Below are 18,881 nucleotides of genomic sequence, written 5' to 3'. Positions count from 1 at the left end.
CAGCCCCGTCCCAGCCTGTGATTGGCGGTAGGGCTGCTCGCGTTCTGATTGGTTAAGCGGGCAGACCGCGAGGTTTGAACAAGCAGCAGGACGGAGTCGCCCCCAAATCTAAAGTGAGCGGGGGGGGGCCGTGAGCGGGGGGGGGCCGGGGGGTCTTGGGGGGGCCTCGAGGGGACGTGTTGGGCTGGGGCTGGCGGGAGCGTGGGGGGGCTGAGGCGGCGGCGGCGGGGGGGGTGGGCAGGGGCTGGCGGGAGCGTGGCGGGGGCGGAGGGGTGGGCAGGGGCTGGCGGGAGCGTGGGGGAGGCTGGGGCGGAGGGGGGGTGGGCAGGGGCTGGCGGGAGCGTGGCGGGGGCGGAGGGGTGGGCAGGGGCTGGCGGGAGCGTGGCGGGGGCTGGGGCGGAGGGGGGGTGGGCAGGGGCTGGCGGGAGCGTGGGGGAGGCTGGGGCGGAGGGGGGGTGGGCGGGGGCTGGCGGGAGCGTGGGGGAGGCTGGGGCGGAGGGGGGGTGGGCGGGGGCTGGCGGGAGCGTGGGGGGGGCTGGGGCGGGGGGGGGGTGGGCGGGGGCTGGCGGGAGCGTGGGGGGGGGCTGGGGCGGAGGGGGGGTGGGCGGGGGCTGGCGGGAGCGTGGGGGGGGGCTGGGGCGGAGGGGGGGTGGGCGGGGGCTGGCGGGAGCGTGGGGGGGGGCTGGGGCGGAGGGGGGGTGGGCGGGGGCTGGCGGGAGCGTGGGGGGGCTGAGGCGGAGGGGGGGTGGGCGGGGGCTGGCGGGAGCGTGGGGGGGCTGGGAGGAGGGGTGGGCGGGGGCTGGCGGGAGCGTGGGGGGGCTGGGGAGGAGGGGTGGGCGGGGGCTGGCGGGAGCGTGGGGGGGCTGGGGAGGAGGGGGGGCAGGGCCTGGCGGGAGCGTGGGGGGGGCTGGAGAGGAGGGGGGGTGGGCAGGGGCTGGCGGGAGCGTGGCGGGGGCTGGGGCGGAGGGGGGGCTGGGGCTGGCGGGAGCGTGGGGGGGCTGGGGAGGAGGGGGGGTGGGCAGGGGCTGGCGGGAGCGTGGCGGGGGCTGGGGAGGAGGGGTAGACAGGGGCTGGCGGGAGCGTGGCGGGGGCTGGGGCGGAGGGGGGTGGGTAGGGGCTGGCGGGAGCGTGGCGGGGGCTGGGGCGGAGGGGGCGTGGGTAGGGGCTGGCGGGAGCGTGGGGGGGCTGGGGCGGAGGGGGGGGTGGGCAGGGGCTGGCGGGAGCGTGGGGGGGCAGGGAATGCAGTCGAGCTCACCTTGTCTGTTCCCCTTCCTGGTCGGAGCTACCTGTGAGGACCATGGCCCAGGGACTCCTCTCCCCGCAGGGGCTGCTCTCTGACGAGGAGGTCACAGCCTCGCCCCTGCTCGAATCCACAGCTGCGGAGTTTGGGTCCGGCCTGCGCAAAGATTTGCTCTCAGATTTCTCTGCTATTTCCCCAAGCCTGGGGGAATCCCAGCAGGTGAGTGTGTTAAGGCTGCTTAATGCTTTTGTTTTTGGAGCTCTGATGTTCTCACTGCTAGCAGCTAGCATAGCCTGCTAATTTAGCAGATCTCCCTGGTTCTTGTAGAGAAAGACCACAGGCGCAGTTCCGTGATAAAGGCACTTTGCCAGGTTTATTGCCCTTATGGTACAGTTCTAATGACTTGCACAAGTACTTTAACATGAGTGCCCCATGGCACAGCGTGGCTTAATCAGCAGTGGGAATTTTTGCTTCTGCCTTGGCCACACAAAGAATTAAGGCGAGGTACCCCGACATTTATAGACTGAGAAAAGCCACTTATGTATCACCTTGCATGCTTCATGATGATTATCATCTCCCTTTGTTGCTGATAGTTTGACAAAATAAAGGTTTTTTTAAAACTATCTTTTTAGTACTAGATTGGGATGAACATGTACTAGCTTTTTGAAATGTATTTACATAAATATTTAGTGCCTAGTACTTACAAATGTATGTTTTAGCAACACTAGCAGCAGCTTTGCCAAGTTTATGTATTGGGCAGTAAACCTGTAATCATTTGCTTTAATACTGCTTGAATGGTCTGACTTTGGTTTACAGCCTTTGGTTCATGCCTCAGCACCAGGTCTAGTGCTCTAGGCTCTCTTTCTCTAGTTCATGGGTCAGAGATCTGACCTAGGGGTGACTCATTTGCGGAGGGGGCTGCACATTGAACTTTGGCTTGTTTGCTGCACCAACGGGTTAAGATATCAGCCCAACAGAGCGGGAACCAAACCAGGGGTCAGAGCTGGAGTTGTAGTCCAGGAACCAAGCCAGGGGTTTGTAACCTTTATGATGAAAATGTTCCCAATTAATATTAAGTGACTAAGATAAGGGTGTAATCAAACCAAACTCCGTTTTCAGGTTCAAGCCTCTCAGCTGGTTACCAAAAACTTATTTAATAGAGGACCACTAAGTGACACTTTGAATTATGCAGCCAAAGTTTGCTTAATTATTTTCTTTTTAACAAACACACATGCAATTACCACTTTCACTAATGATACTGTTATACTCTCACTTAAAGATAGAATGGTGAATCAATGAGTATCAGTCCACTAACAGGAAAGTACAGCCTTATAATCCTGGAACCAAACAGTACCATTTTGACAACTGGGGCTCCCTGCAATTTGGCAAGGCTACTCATTTTATACTCTAATACTAATTAACATTAAACTGCTCTTTACCATAATTCTATTTCTATCACCTTCTTATTGGCTTTTTTTATTAGACATTATTTAAATTAACATCTGCACCAATGTCCTTCCCATACTATCAATATAGATAGCATTTTAATAAATTCATAATTCTCAGAAACCTTATAACCAAAACATAACCCTGGGTCATGCACTTGCTAACTTTTATTTTCCCATAACATTTTGTCTCCAACTTACCTCTAGCTTTCTCAGTGTAGTAACTTCATTTTCTCATACTCCTCTATGCTTAGGCCCAAAACCTAACTTTTGCTTATTTCTTCATCTAAACCATTCTACAGGCCAGAGCCAGAATAAGTCCAGGGATCAGACAAGAGTCAGGTCTGGTACGCCCATGAGTCAGGAAGTCATTCAGTTGCTCAGTCAACTTCCTGTGCCTCCTTCTGGCTTAAATGGTATGGTCTGGCTCGGGGCGCCATCATTGTCCCCAGTCGGGATCTGTGTGGGTGGTGCCTCTGATGGGGTGAGAATTGTGCTAGATCCTCACTTCCAGTACTGCTGGATGAGCTGCCTAGTGGCTGCCTGGGAACGCAGTGGATGTGCCTGAGCAAGCTTATTTTTTGAACTTCTGGAGCACTTGAGGCTGAAGCTGGAGCAGGTACCAGTAAAGTGCCCAGAAGCTTCTGAGGCATGAGTCCTATGAGCTACCTGTGCCGCATGCTATGGTTCCCATTGGTGCACTGAATTTTACAGAACTTTCTGGTACTTCCCCTGTGGCTGATGTATCTAACCTGTGTGGGGTTTTGCAGGCTGCATCTGAGGACAATAATGGGAAAGTGAAGGTGTATCTGAGAGTCCGGCCCCTGAAGCCATCTGAGCTGGAGAAACAGGAGGATCAGGTGAGAGCCTGGGGCCAAGCAGGAGCTGCATGTGGAAAATACAAGAATCCATTTCCCCAACCCACCGGGAACAGGGTGGTTGTGCTGCAAGTGGAGATTCCATAACCTCATGCTGTGTCTGGGTGGTGGAGTCGCGGGTGGGGGGGAGATTTCTCTTCTGAGCCACTGCGATGATGGAGTTTTGTTTGTACCCCTCAGGGCTGTGTCTGCATTGAGAATTCAGAGACCCTCCTTCTGAGAGCGCCCCAGGACTCTTTCACCATGCGGAGCACTGCACGGGGGGTAGGCCAGGCTGTGCATAAATTCACCTTCACCCAGGTAGGTGCTCAGGCCCAGATCATGCAACCCACCTTAGCGGGATTTGTTTCTCTCTCTAAAGAAACATGTAACCATAAATGTACTGGATCAAGCATAACTGGCAGCGTGTGCTCAGGAAAGGCTGGGACTGGAATAGCTGATAGGGCTGTGTGTCAGGCTTGAGGGGTATTGGCAAAGGGGGAGCGGGGGGAAGGGCAGCACTGGAATAGCAGTGGGTGCTTCAGCCAAGGGAGGGAAGCCACCATGTGGTGTCATCCTTGCTCCCCAGTGTGTTTGTGGTTGCAGATCTTTGGGGCAGAGGTGGGGCAGAAGGCATTCTTTGATGAAACGATGGGCGAAGTGCTAAAGGATGTACTCCATGGGCAGAACTGGCTGGTTTACACCTATGGCATCACCAACTCTGGGAAGACACACACCATCCAGGGTAAGAGGAGCCCTTGCTATCCAGTGAGAGGTTGATGATTTCTCCCTGTATGAGTGCTCAGCTTGCTGCTGCTCTCTCCTCCAGGGAGCAGCAAAGATGGTGGGATCTTGCCTCGCTCCCTAGCTGTCATCTTTAATAGTGTGGAGGATCGGCTCTACAAGGCTATGGATCTGAAGCCCTCGCTTTCCAGTGAGGTTGCCTGGCTGGACAGCAAACAGGTGCATCAGGAGGAGACCAAGAAGCTGGTCCTGCTGTGCGGGGGGCTGCGGGAGGTGAGTGTCCCTTCTGGGTTTCAGGGCAGGTAGGAGAGCATGTTGGTTGTGTCGGACTCTCACTGTCCATGGTTTTCCAGGAGGAAGTGCTGACTCCACTGAAGAAGAGCCACAGTGCAGAGTCCCAGCTCCAGGCTGCCACTAGTGCCAGTTTTGACAGTGGGGTTGGTGGCCTCTCTTCTACCAGTCAGTTTGCCAACCAGTCAAGCATCAGCCAGCTAGAAGGTACATCCAGCGCCCTGCTGTCCTTTGCCACCCATTCCTCGATTGGGGAGGAGTGGATTTTTCACCCTTGTTATTGGATAGTTGTGATGTGGGAGGGGCAGTAAGGATTCTGCATTCTCTGGGGCTCCCTGTTTCTTTTGGGGGAAGCTCTGTTTTTGGGAAATTTTGGGCTGTGAATACCTCTCTTCTCTGTTCTGTACGTTACCCACTGTGTCATCCTGGGGCAACAATCAACATGAGAGAAATAGACATGCCCCTCCCACAAGGGGGACCTACCTGAGTAGCTGAGTGTTCCACCTCACCCAGCTGGCCGATGGCTTGGGCTCTGTCAGACTACTAAGGAAGCAGGCTCTGGAGCTGAGGGGCCTCACTGAAAGCATTTGTCCCCTAGACTGGGAAACCTAGGGACAGTCAGCTGATCTCATCCGATAGACTTGAACCCAAGGAGAGTAGGGAGTCTTGGGTAGCCAGGACCAAAGCCATAGAGGGATCCAGTATAGAAGGTTGTGTGCTCCCCCAGTTCTCCAGATCAGAGACAGGGCATGTAGGAAGTTCTTGACAAGGGAAAGATGTGAGAGCTAAGGGGATACCTAGCATATCCTGGCTTGAAGTCTGTGTTGGGGGTGGGGACTCCCAGGCAGGGCATATGGAGTGCATTTTGGGCTGGGGTAGAGAGTTTCTGTTGGGCGAGGGGGTGTCGCCCTCTATTCAGCTGGGACATGCTGGGCACTGCTGCAATCACTACCATCCTTTTTACCTCTCCCTCCCAGAGCTGGGTCCTCGCTGGGCTGATCCAGACCGCATCTCGCTCCTCACGGGGGATGTGCAGGTCTCCATCTGGGTCTCCTTCTTTGAGATTTACAATGAGCAGATCTATGACTTGCTGGACACGCCGTTGCCTGGCCAATACCGCAAAAGGCAGATGCTGCGGCTGTGCGAAGACCAGACTGGCAGCCCCTATGTGAAAGGTAAAGCTACCCAGTCTTACGCTCTGGGGACATCTGGGGAAGGGCCTTGCCAGCTCAGGTTTAGACTGAAGGGAGCTATAGACGGAGCGGGTGACAGAGCAGTAACTTGTGGGTGGAGGATGTGATGTGTGTGAAGAGGGGCACTAATGGGGAAGGGAGCGTGCTCTGTGGTATCTTCTACCCAGTCAGCAGCTGCTCTCAGTTGTGCTGTTGTGTTAATGTTTGGTCCCAGCAATGGATAATGTTGGGGGAGCTCAGACTGGCTCCTGGTAATGGAGCCTGGGCTAAGGTAGGTAGCCGGTGCCTGGGAAGGCAACCCTGGTCTCTGTCACTCTCCCACTTGCCTGGCCTGATCTGTGTCTGCTCTTTCAGATCTGAACTGGATCAATGTCCAAGATGCTGATGAGGCCTGGAAGCTCCTGAAACTGGGGCGGAAAAACCAGAGCTTTGCCTGCACCCACTTGAATGAGAACTCCAGCCGCAGGTCTGAGACAGGGAAGAGGATTGGTGTGGTGTGGTGGTGGTCTTATTCTGAGGCTGGGAGCTGTGGAACTGGGGTGTTTTCCAGGAGCATTTGATGCATGTTCCTTTCAAGCTTCTTTTGTCTTTGCTCCCTGCAGTCACAGCGTCTTCTCAATTCGGATTCTGCACTTGAAGGGAAGCAGCAGTGAGATGCTCCCCAAAATCAGCGAGTGAGTCCTGCACTTCTTTGTATGGGGCAGGGAAGTTGGCAGCTCCTGTGTGCTCAGTTCTCCCATTTTTGCTGCCATTAAGGATGGGGGGTTTGCTGTTGGGGTTGGCAATTGGGTGGGGGGAGAAAGGGGAACTGCTATGAAAGGTGTTGGAAAGCACCATCTGAGTCACCAGGTCCCCACTGAATTGTTGTGAATAGGGTGTCTTGCTCCCATCTCGGGGTTGTGGGGTTCCCTGTGGCTGAGCTGCTGTTAATGGATTTGCCTACCAGCAACGTAATAAACTACAAATGCGAGTTGGCTCTGTGCTTGGAAAGCAGCTGCCACCAGGGAATCAGGGATTTCTGGCTGTCTTGGTCCCCAACCCTGATTTTGGTGGCAGTGTTGACTGGCCTCTAGGTTTGTAATGACCGCTACCCCATCAGCTGTCCTGGGGCCCAAGCAGCTTGTGCACCTTCTCAAAGAAACTGGAAGATGGGCTTTTAAAGGGAGGGTGAGCTTAGAGCTGGGATCATGGGATATTTGGAGTGTGGGGGTGGGGCAGAGCCAGTGGGACCAGATCACAGATATCTCCCTGGGATTTCCTCAGGTTGTCCCTCTGTGACCTCGCTGGCTCGGAGCGCTGCAAGAACCAGAAAAGCGGGGACCGCATGAAGGAGGCAAATAACATCAACACCTCCCTGCACACGCTCGGCCGCTGCATCGCTGCCCTGCGCCAGAATCAGCAGTCCAAGTGAGTGTGTACAGGAGATGAGGGGGAGGAAGAGGATTCCCCAGGTGCTTAGCTGTTGGGCTGAGCAGGTTCTTCTTTCTCCCTTCAGGCTGAAGCAGAGTGTTGTTCCCTTCCGGGACAGCAAGCTGACCCGTGTGTTTCAAGGCTTCTTCACGGGACGTGGGCGTTCCTGCATGATTGTCAACATTAACCAGTGCGCATCTACGTATGATGAGACCCTGCATGTGGCCAAGTTCTCAGCCATAGCCAGCCAGGTCAGTGGGCCAGTGCCTAGGGGCCAGGGTGCCCAGTAATGCAGAAGTTGCTCTGGATCTTCCAAGAGCCTGTAGTCTGGTCCACAGACCTTGTGGGGTCATAACCGTGGACTTCTTTTGTCTCTCCAGCTTGTTCAAGCACCTCCCACAAAGCTGGCACTACCGTCTATCCAATCATTAATCAAGGAACACACCAGGCGAGACAGTAGGAGTTCAGGGGCAGGCTCAAAGCAAGAAGTGGAGACCGATGAAGAGAGTGACGATGATGTGGAAGTGTCCATGTATGATAAGGAGGTGGGTGATCGTTTATCTTGTACCCTGTGAAGCCACCCTGACCTGCAGGGATGGAGGGGTGAGTTGGTCTCAGCCCCAGCCTTTGGGAGCAGGAAGGTGGGACTGGAGCTCAGGCACTGTAAATTATTGGGAATGGGAACAGCTCCAGATGGCTGCCAGCACAACTATTGAATCAGTGAACGCTGGGAGGGTCAGAGAACCATTAGTACTAAGCCTCACAGGTTCCCTCAATGCACAACGGACACTTGCATCCATGTCTCAAATCAGCTTGGACATGACACTGTCCCATGAGTGGAGCATCTGCTGACCAGGAAAGGGCAACAGCTGACAGCAAAGGGCTACTGGAAAGTGTGGAGTTAGCCTCATTTAACAATCTGCCCATTGGGAAAAGGGTACTAAGCAGCAGATCCACTGACTCAGTGACGTGAAGTTGGGAGGAATTGCAAATCCTAGTGAGGACAAATAATGCACAGTAAGAATGATACTCAACCCTTCACAAAGAGCGGGGAGTGAACAGTAATTCAGTGGCAGAACCAAGATCAAGGGCCAGCCCAGTGAAATCTCTACTGGGCCAGGGAAACCTTTTCTATGCTTGGATTCTTTGATGCATAAACATAGGTGGAAGGCTCACATCATCTTGTGCCCTCCTTGCAGGACCTTCCGCGAGCGGTGGAGGTCCTGTGGGATCTTCTGGTGCAGGAGCGGCAGGACAGGATGCAGCTGGAAATGCGCCTCCGTGAGGAGCTCTGCAATGAGATGCTAGAGCAGCTGCAACAGAAGGAGCAGTGGTGCAGGTACTGTCATACTGCAAGGGAAATGGGAACTCATCTCTGCTAATCACCCCTCAACTCTGAGCCTCCCCTATACATCTCTTGTCCGGCACACACAGCATCAATGTCACACTGTACCCTCCCTCCCCCTGTAGCCAGCACTTGGACACGCAGAAGGAGTTACTGGTGGAACTGTATGAGGATAAACTGAGCAATCTGAAGGAGTCACTGACTGATTATTACCAGGAGAGGATTCAGGTATCTGTGGGGGAAATGGACCCACTGTAGGGAGGGGGCATGAGGAAACCAGGCTTGGGAGCAGAGCCAGAGATGTGAGAAGAGCTTGTCTGAGCCCAGGAATCTTCTGTGACTCTCACAATAGCAAGGCTTTCCAGCCTTCCCTTTTATGTGACCGCTCCAATTGTATCTTCTGCTTCTCCCTACAGGCCTTGGGCTCTGGCTAGTCCCAGTTACAACTTCTTGGCTGCTGTTTTATGTAGCACAGCATCACGGTCTGCTTGGGCCTAATTTTTGGGCCCAAACTGGACCAAAACGTAAGCAGGTTGAGTTACCACTCCACCTGACCCTGAGCCAGAGCTGCAGTCACCATCTCCTGCCCTGGGGCCAGCATGCTGGGACTCCTTGGCACACTCACTCCATAGCACGTGCAGCGCAGCCAGGTGGTGGCAGTGGGCAGGAGCAGAGCACACAGCTGTTACTGACCCACACTTGAGAGGGTCCAGGTTTTACCCACCTGAACCAGCCTCAACACTTGTCATCAGGTCCCATTTGGTTGCAGGGCTCTAACACGGCCACTGTTTGGCAAGGGCTAACAGGCAGCCAGTCTGCTGAAAAACAGCATCTTTGCTTCCTGTGTTCTGAACATGTTGCAAACACACCCTCCAGTCTTAGTGTACATTCTGGAGAAAATAGTAAAATTGACAGATTAATGTTAAGGATTGGTAGATTTCTCTTCCCACCTATTCTTATTGGTGATGGTGGGTAGCTACAGAACTGTTTGGTTTCATTCAATTGAGCAGGCGGGTGCCTGGGGATATGCTGCAGACCCCTCTTGAAGGTTCAGACCTTTAAAATGCCCAGCTAGGAGTAGCTGGAAGCTGTGTGTTTATTACAATTTAGTGAACTGCAGCCCACATGCCACTTAGGTGTTTCCTCATGGGAAAGTTTGGCACCTCTTCCCAGTAACAGGGCTTGGCTCTGAGCAAATCTGCCCTTCCTCCCCAGGAGCGTGATGAAAAGATTGAAGAGCTGGAGGCTGCTCTGCAGGAGGCAAAGCTACAGTCAGAGGCCCTGGAGAGGAAAGAGCAGGAGCAGCCCCTGCGCAGATCAAAACGAGCAGTAGCAGCTGCATCCACTCTGCAGCAGGAGTTGCTGGAAGTTAAAGCCAAGCTGGAGCAGTGTCAATCAGAGCTGAACACCACTACTGCAGGTGTGGCATTCATGCCTTGGTGGCCTGAATGGGGCCTGGGCTCTCCTCAAAGAGCTCTGATTAGAAAGGTGCTCAAGGCAGTGGGACTGGGAATCTTGAGACCAGAGTTCTAGTCCCAGCTCTACCATGTGACCAGCCACTTCACTTCTCTGTGCTGCTACTTCTCCACCCACCCTTTGTTGATTCAGATAAAGCTGGTTTTTGGGGCAGAGGCTCTCCCTATATGTACGAATAGTGCCTAGCCTACTGGGGCCTCTAGGCACTGTAAATAAGAGTTGGGGGGCAGAGTTAAGAGAAGAAATTTCCCTCACCCAAATAAAAAGAGAAGCCCTGAGTATGAGGAGTTTCAAATGGAGCAGTTCTAGATCTGAACTGCCTGACCTGTGCAATTCTAAAGTTTTGGTTCAGTGCACCTGTTGCTGCTTCCAGGTGTTTCACAGGGCCCTGGATTATACAGAACCTAGATCTCTGTGCTGAGGTATGTGCATAAGATGTTCTTTTTCCCCACTCTGCTCCTGGTTGTTTTCAGAGTTGCACAGGTACCAGAAGCAGCTGGAGCCACCTCCTTCTGCCAAACCCCTCACTCTGGATGTGGACAGGAAGCTGGAGGATGGACAAAAGGTAACTGCACCCCTATGAGGATATGGGAACCCCTTTGGAGGGCTCTTACCAGTTCACAATCAGCACTGTGTATTTCATTATCACCTGCTTAGCTTCAGCCACACCCTTATGGAAGCCGGTGTTCTGCTGGTAACATTCTCCTCTGGAGTGTGGGATGTATTGCCTCCCCAGTTGTTCAGGGAGCTGCTGTACTGATCCCTGCTCCAGTGGGATCTTTGAGGAGTGAGATGTAGGTCAGGGCTGCTGTGGTATGGCTTTGCCTTGAGGACTGGGTGTTTGTGTCCTGCCTTGCTGAGTCTCTTGCTTGCACTGAATTTCCCACCCTCCTTCAGAATGTGAAGCTGCTGCGGTCAGAGCTGCAAAGACTTGGGGCGTCCCTCCAGGCTGCTGAGAGAGCATGTTGTCACACTACAAGTGCAGGAAAACTTCGAGAAGCCCTCTGCACCTGTGATGACATCCTGGCTAGACAGGTTATGTGACAATTGCTCTTTGTGGGGTTGCATGGGATTCAGCCTAGGCACTTGAATGCCACCAAAAACTTGGCTGCTTAAATGTATGGAAATATACGTTTATTGGGGGCAAGATGGAGAATAGAAAGGAATCCCATGTCCGTTTCCCCTTCCTTTCTCAGTTGCTGGAGGGCAGATCAGGATAAAGAAAGCCACCAGTTAGTACTGTCCCTTATTATTCCATGGGACCATATGTGTAAGAGTAACCATAGTGCTGGCTTCCCCCTCTCAGGACCAAACACTGGCGGAGTTGCAAAACAACATGATGTTGGTGAAGCTAGATCTGCGGAAGAAGGCAACCTGTATTGCTGAACAGTACCATACTGTGCAGAAGCTCCAGGCCCCTTCAACATCTACTTTAAAGAAACGCTTCTGTGCTAATAGGGAAAACCTGCAGCCAAGTCAGCCTCCTGGCAAGAAACCCTTCCTGCACGGCTTTCTGTCCCGCTCACCCGCACATCCTCGTATGGCAGAGAGCAGCCCCTATAGCCGTATCCTGCGTGCCCGGCGATCACCAGTACTCAAGGCCCTGCCCTCTAGTAAAAAATATTAAGTGGGGCCTGTGGGTGAGTTGACCCACCAGCAAGGAGTTACTTTCCCTGTCTGTGTGTATAAACTACCATAGTTAGTAATTCTTCACGGGCTTGTGCAAACACTGCATGTGACTCCCAAAGATGGCTTCAGGTAACCTACTCTGTTTCAGGCCAGCTGCTACTCCAGTCTCTATGGAACAGGGCCTTAGTTCCAAAGTGTAACATTACCTTGCCTCTCAACTTGTATATTCTGTTACATGGTCTATGCATGACAATAAATATACAAACTTACTTAGTGTTTTACCTGTGCAAAAATGTGCCTGCAACAAGTGTCCTAGATGATAGTACCAACCCTGCGATCCTCCAGAAACATCACCTGTTTTAGCCTTTCTACAGCCATGTCAGCATAATGTGCCTAAAGTAGATTTGATGATTTTTTGTTTTTGCTCAAGGGCCACATCTGGGTGGGGAAATTGTATGCAGGGCCATGAATATAGGGCTGGTGTGGGAGGGAGTGCAGTGTACAGGAAGGGGCTCAGGGCAGGGGGTTGGGGGGCAGGAGGCGTTTGGGCTCTGGTCCTGCTTACCTTGAGCAGGTGTGGAGTGGCAGTGGTGTGCAGCAGGGCTAAGGCAGGCTTCCTGCCTGCCATAGCCCCATGCCACTCCTGAAAGTGGCCAGCATGCCCAGCAGTGGCTCCTGGGGGTGGGGTGGGGCAGGGCAAGCCACTCTGCCATGTGCTGCCCTTGCCCAAGCTCCCATTGGCCATGGTTTGCTGTTCCCAGCCCATGGGAGCTGCTGGGGGGCAGTGCCTGTAGGCAAGGGCTGTGCATAGAGCCCATTTCTTCCCCCCTGCCCATAAGCTGCAGGGATGTGGTGCTGACTGCTTCCAGGACAGTTCTGTGCTCCCAACTCCTCCCAGGATTCTAGGGCAATTCTGTCTCAACTCTTAACAGAAAGCAGTCACAGGAAATACTAGTTTCCCACTCCCAGTAGAGTTTTGCCTTCTCTTTATCTCCAACAGTTTTCACCCAGTGTCTATCAGCAATAAGCAGCTCTTCTAAGGAGAAAAAGATAGAAATGAGATACCTTGACGACCTGCTAATTCAAAGATTAACGCAACAGCTGACCAACAAAGCACAGCATCCTAAAATTTTCCCTTGTTATGTTTCAAAGTCAAATTCACATCCGTCAGCTCACACCATAGAGTTCATAGCTGCACTGTCAGACTCTACCTTCCACAGCAGGGATTTCAGACAGAGATCATCATCAACAGACTTCAAACCCATCCAAGAATACCAGTGAGATCACGCTCTGACTTCTAGGACACATGATCTCATGCACTTTTGTCACACAGCATGCCAGACTTCCATGCATGGATCAAAGGTGGTGTTGAGAGTGGTATGTCTACCCACCAGGCCCCACATGGATATAGTCAGTCCCACAGTGGAGGACAGAACCCTTGCAGGTGTTCACTGGTGTTTCTTTTTCCATACCATTAATTACAAAGACTATCAGAGAGGCCTCATCTGGCTTCAAATTCAGGGACTATGGTCCCCTCAGGAAGATTGTTTGCACATAAACACTTTAGGGCCAGCTGCCTGGCATGCAAGATTTTTCTGACTTCTCCAGGCTGTCAAGAAGCCCCAGCTGTGGGAGCGGTGCAGCATTCTGCACAGATCACACCAGTAGCTTGGCACCTTCCTGGATTTCAGAACATCCTGGCAGACTAGTTCAGCAGGGACTTTTGTGAAGCCACAAGTAGTCTCAGACCCAGTTGTACACAGCTTCAGGCAAAAACCCAGGCTCCCTGAAAGAGGGCTTCCTCATTCCTTGGGCGTTAGGGTTTATATACCCATATCCACCAATCCCTGTGAAAGTGAGGGTCCTGAGAAACCTGAGGCAAAAAGCAGGTTACGTTGTCTTGACAGCTCCAGCATGGGCCAGGAAGTTTGACTTGATAGATTTACCAGATCTAAACAGCCACAGATCGGGTTATCCATTCTATGCAACAGTCTCCCAAGTCAGTTCTCAGAAACTACATTTGGGCTCAGAAAAAAGTTACCTACCTTTTGTAACTATTCTCTGAGATGTGTTGCTCATGCCCATTCCACTCTAGGCGTGTGCACGCACAGGTGCGCAGTTGTCGGAGACTTTTGCCTTAGCCGTATCTGTGCCACCTTGAGTGCTGCGCTTACATGTCGGTGTACTGGGTGCTGTCGACCCTACGCCTTCTCCGTTCCTTCCAGCTGGCAACACAGGTAGGAGGGCGGGTAATGGAATGGGCGTGAGCAACACAGCTGCAAGAACAACAGTTAAAGGGTAGGTAACCGTTTTTTCTTCGAGTGCTCACTCATGTCAATTCAATTCTAAGTGACTCACAAGCCGAATCCTCGGAGGTGGGCTCGGAGTTAATAGTTTAGCGGCTTGTAGCATTGCCCTACTGAAGCCAGCATCGTCTCGGGCCTACTGGATAGGTGCATAGTGGTACGTGAATATATGGACGGACAACCAGGTAGCCTCCCTTCAAATGTCCTGGATAGGCACTTGGGCCAGAAAAGCTGCAGAAGAGGCCTGTGCCCTGGTTGAGTGGGTGGTTACAAATTGCTGGGGGTGGCATCTTTGCCTGATCATAGCAGCAGCAAATTCAGGCAGCGATCTAAGAAAAATTCTTTGAGCGGACACTGGGCGAACTTTTGTCCTATCAGCCTGTCAAACATATAGCTAAGAATAGCATAAAATCCCTCCTTTATCTGTAAAGGGTTAAGAAGCTCAGATAACCTGGTTGGCACCTGACCAAAAGGACCAATAAAAGAGAAGATACTTTCAAATCTGTGGTGGAAGGTTTTTGTTTTGTGCTTTTGTTGTTCACTCCGGAGACAAAGAGATACCAAGCAAGTAATCCAGCTCCTACTGATACATCTAAAATTACAGAAATAGTAAGTAATAGCAAGGAAATGCATTTGTATCTTTTGTTTTAGCTTGTGAATTTTCCCTATGCTAAGAGGAAGGTTTATTCCTGTTTTTTGCGTAACTTTAACATTTTGCCTAGAGGGGAATCCTCTGTTTTAAATAATTTTATGGGGTAATAAGATCTTCCATCCTGATTTTACAGAGGTGGTTCTTTTACTTTTTTCCCCTTTATAATAAAAGATCTGTTTTTAAGAATCTGATTGGGGTTTTTAGTGTCCTAAAAACCCCAGGGTCTGGTCTGTGCTTACCTTGTTTACTCTCAAGCCTCCCCAGGAAAGGGGGTGAAGGGACTTGGGGGGATATTTTGGGGAAACAGGAACTCCAAGTGGTCCTTTTCCTAAATCTTTGTTTAACTCACTTGGTAGCGGCGGCAATACTGTTCCAAGGACAAGGAAGAATTTGTGCCTTGGGGAAGTTTTAACCTAAGCTAGTAGAAATAAGCTTAGGGGGTCTCTCATGCGGGTCCCCACATCTGTACCCTAGAGTTCAGCACTGCAGCGAACAATTGCGTTGACTTGCGGAATGGCTTGGTCCTTTCAATGCAGAAGGCCAGAGCACTCCTGACGTCCAGGGAATGCAGCCAATACTCCTCCACCTTATGCGGCTTTGGAAAAAAAGACAGGTAAGAAAATGTCCTAGCTCGTATGAAACAGAGCGATCATGTTGGGCAGGAAAGCAGAGTGCGGCCGCAGCTGGACCTTGTCTTTGTAAAATACTGTATAGGACGGTTGGTTCCAAGGTGAGCACCCTAATCTCAGAGACTCAGCGGGCAGATGTTATCGCAACTAGGACCACAACCTTCTAGGACAGGAGGAGGAAGCAGGAAGCCAGAGGCGCAAAGGTGGGTTCCATGAGCCACGACAGGGCCAGATTCATGTCCCATGGAGGAACGTGGTCCTTGATGTGCAGGTAAAGGTGCTCAAGGCCCTTGAAGAACCTGACCATCATGTCTTGGGCAAAAAAAATGACCTAACCTCAAGTGGCAGATGGAAGGCTGTGATAGCTGCCAAGTTGACTTGGATAGATGAAAGGGATGGGCCTTGCAGCTTGAGATGCAGAATGTAGTCCAGGATTAACTGCAGCAACGCTCGCTTGGGCTTAATGTCCCAATGAATGAACCAATGTTGGCACGGCCAAGCCAACGCTATGAGGATCACCTTTGCCCTGTCCTGCTTGATCTTCTTGAGGACTCTGTGAATTAACAGTACTAGGGGAAAGGCTTAAAACAGAGCTCCCGATCATGGGAGCAGAGAAGCATCTGACAAGAAGCCTCCGTCAATCCCCTAAATCAACAGAAAACGTGGCATTTCCTGTTCTGTCTGGAGGCAAATAAGTCCACCTGGGGAGTTCCCCACTTGTGGAAGATGAAGCTGACCACTTCTGGATGGAGGGACCACTCTTCGTGAGACAAGAAGGTCCTACTGAAGTGATCTACCAAAGCGTTCTTGGCCCCGGGGAGTTGAGCAGCTACAAGATGGATGTCGTGCTGCAGACAGAAGTCCCACAGCCTGAGGGCTTCCTGGCAAAGGACAGACAATCTGGCTCCACCTTGCTTGTCGATATAGAACATAGTTCCTGTGTTGTCTGTTAAGACCTGAACCAGCTTGCTTTCTATGTGAGGTAGGAAGGCTCGGTAGGCCAGGCAAACCACTCTGAGCTCCCTGACGTTGATATGTAGGAAGCGATTGTGACAAACTGCAGGGTGTAGCCTGAAGAAATTGTGTCACGCATCCAACGGTCTGAGGTTAGCAGAGACCAGGCTGATCGGAAAGGGTGGAGGTGGCTGAGAAAAAAAGAGGGAGAGTGGATCCAGTGAAGTGACTGGGGTGTCATCCTCGAGTGCGCCCTCAAAATGCCTGCTTCCGGCCTCCCTGGTTTCTGGGAGGGTCAGGCTGAGCAGATGGGTGGGAAGATGACGAGTGTTGCTGCTTAGACCCCTTATCTCGGTCCTTTCTCCTGTAGGAACCAAATCGGGGAGTTCCCCGGGATCTAGACTACAGGGGTGGAGGCGGCAGAGCATGGAACAGCTTCCTGGCCTCCTAAGGAGTTTGAAGGCCCAAGGAGCAGAGAGTGGCCTGGGAGTCTAAGGCTGCGGAGCCTTGAGTCCATGAGCTTGGAGAAGAGCCCCGCCCCCTCAAACGGAAGGTCCTGTATAGTGGCCTTCCTCTCTTGGGACAAGCCGGAGGGCTGTAACCAGGAGCTGCACTTTATGGACACCGCAGAGGTGACCACCACAGCCACTGAGTCCGTAGCATCCCAGGCTATAGCATCCCTTTGCCACCGCTGTGCCCTCGTCCTCCAAAGCAGTGAACTCCTGGGCTCGATCCTGTGGAGGGCCTCTCTGAACTCATTAAAGGAATCCCACAGGTTAAACCTGTATATGCCTATCAGTGCCTGGTGGTTAGACACCCTGAATTGTAGGCTGGCCGCCGAATAAATCTTTCTGCCAAATAAATCAAGTCTCTTGGCATCTTTGTTCTTTAGTGTGCCACTAATGTGGCCCTGCCTATCCCTTTCATTCACAGTGAAGATGACCAGTGATGGCACCGGAGGGTGCATGTAGAGGTATGTGAACCCTTTTGTAGGGACGTAATAATTCTTTTCTGCCCTCTTAGAAGTTGGCGGAATGGAAGAGGGGGTTTGTCACGGCGATTTGGCAATTTGGAGGACCTCTGGGTGGACAGGCAGCACAACCCGGGCCAGGGTGGCAAAGGATATAACATTAAAGAGGCTGACTCCTCTGCGATATCCTCAGTTTGTAGGTTCAAGTTAGCAGCCACCCTTTTAAGGAGGGCCTGGTGCTCCTTGAAGTCATCGGGGGGAGAGCCTGTTTCCAAGGGACCTGCTACTGCTTTGTCCGAGGATGATGACTGTACCACCTGTGGAGAAGCAGATTCCCCCTCTCCCTCTGGGGATGGCTCCTTAGGTGCTGCGGTTCGGAGTGCTGCCCTCGCATTCCGACTCCAGTGCTGGGACCAGTTTGTCCAAGGCAGCTAGGGAGGGCTTAGGGGAACATGGGACCGCCCTTACTGACCACAGGTTCTAATGTGACCTCTGAGCAAGCCACTGTCCCTGCTGCCACGATGCCACTGAAGGTGCTGCGCTGGTCTCATGAGTCGGCTGCGAATCACCTCGTCTTGGCGACGGTCTGAACTCCTGGTCTGACTCAGACCACTGCCCTTCCAGCAACCAGGGTGAAGCTGTCAAGGCCTGAGTCTGCTGACTCTGGTCAGCGACTGGCAAGGTGAGGGCGAGGAATGGTGCCTGCCTGACAAACGGCACCAGTGGAAAGGGATTGGTGCCATGACAAGAGCGGCCCCGCCTGGGCAGGGACCAACATCTGGGAGACTGTCTGGGTGAACGTGACCTGGCCATGGCGATCTCTGACAGGAAGCTCACCAGTACTGGTAGTATGGGGACTGGCGCCTCAGCTCTGCTGTTCCACGTCTTGTAGGTGGAGAGCACAACAAAGACCTGGGCTTTCTAGTCAGAGACCTAGGATACAGTGCCCGGGTTGAAGGTCGTGGAGATCTGTGCCTGCAGTCCAGTGACTGAGGGTGGTCCCATGATTAGCTTGCCCTTAGATGTTGGGGTCTTAGCTGAGCCTGCAGCCTGGTGTGGCGCCTGGCGGTGCCAGTCGGCCTACTTGTTCTTTAGCCGCCAGGGCTGCCTCAAGCAATGAGTGCCCTGGGAGATACTGGGATCCACTGCTGCTCCCCACAGTCAGATCCCTGGTTGGGCTGGGGTGTCCGACCGCCGTGGTACCCGTGAAGCCCCCAGGTAGGCACATGTCCTGACGTTTGACCTTTGCCCAAAGCCCCATTTCCTTCCATGCTGGGGGGGCTCCTTCTCTTCTGCCACTTTTTAGGCACCGGTGAGGGGGAATGATGGTAGGCAGAGCTCGGTGCTGGCGGTGCGCTCCACATGGAATCCAAATTGCTCTGTGTGGGGTCTGAATGGGAGGGCTCCGACACAGGACAAAGCGCAGCCTCCATGAGGAGGGCCCTCAAGTTAATATCCTGCTCCTTTTGGGTTCTAGGTCAAAAGGTTTTACAGATGTGACAACTGTCTTTTCTATGGGATTCCCCCAAACACTTCAAGCAAGGTGTCACTGATAGGCTTGCTGCTTGTCTACCATGGTTTGAAGCTAGGAGAGCGGGGCATGCCCTATTTTGGGACAAAGGCCCAGTCAGGAGTAACTACAGTAAAAGCTGTAAGAAGAAAAGGAGTACTTGTGGCACCTTAGAGACTAACAAATTTATTTGAGCATAAGCTTTCGTGAGCTACACGAAAGCTTATGCT

General features: G+C 52.8%; 1 protein-coding gene across 1 annotated transcript; it reads left to right on the top strand.

Moving 5' to 3' along the window:
- The first annotated feature begins 1,274 nt into the window (after positions 1 to 1,274).
- KIF20A (kinesin family member 20A) lies at positions 1,275 to 11,875 on the top strand. The gene is made up of 18 exons (XM_073355020.1): positions 1,275 to 1,459; positions 3,456 to 3,545; positions 3,744 to 3,863; positions 4,149 to 4,287; positions 4,372 to 4,559; positions 4,640 to 4,784; positions 5,555 to 5,752; positions 6,125 to 6,236; positions 6,373 to 6,444; positions 7,034 to 7,177; positions 7,266 to 7,431; positions 7,561 to 7,725; positions 8,380 to 8,519; positions 8,651 to 8,753; positions 9,741 to 9,945; positions 10,475 to 10,566; positions 10,899 to 11,036; positions 11,308 to 11,875. The coding sequence occupies exons 1-18, from the start codon at positions 1,298 to 1,300 to the stop codon at positions 11,626 to 11,628; spliced, it is 2,700 nt and encodes an 899-aa protein (XP_073211121.1). The 5' UTR covers positions 1,275 to 1,297; the 3' UTR covers positions 11,629 to 11,875.
- The last annotated feature ends 7,006 nt before the right edge of the window (positions 11,876 to 18,881 follow it).

This window comes from Lepidochelys kempii, chromosome 8, assembly GCF_965140285.1.
Source record: "Lepidochelys kempii isolate rLepKem1 chromosome 8, rLepKem1.hap1, whole genome shotgun sequence".
In the NCBI taxonomy this organism is placed as follows: domain Eukaryota; kingdom Metazoa; phylum Chordata; order Testudines; family Cheloniidae; genus Lepidochelys; species Lepidochelys kempii.
Note: the sequence above shows the minus strand (reverse complement) of the source record. Positions and strands in the feature narration are given on the sequence as shown.

Excerpts from the sequence above, each read along its gene's own strand:
- KIF20A (XM_073355020.1), top strand. The coding sequence starts at position 1,298 with ATGGCCCAGGGACTCCTCTCCCCGCAGGGGCTGCTCTCTGACGAGGAG. Across the intron at positions 6,237-6,372 it reads AATGAGAACTCCAGCCGCAG|TCACAGCGTCTTCTCAATTC; the intron begins GTCTGAGACAGG and ends TGCTCCCTGCAG. Across the intron at positions 9,946-10,474 it reads GCTGAACACCACTACTGCAG|AGTTGCACAGGTACCAGAAG; the intron begins GTGTGGCATTCA and ends GGTTGTTTTCAG.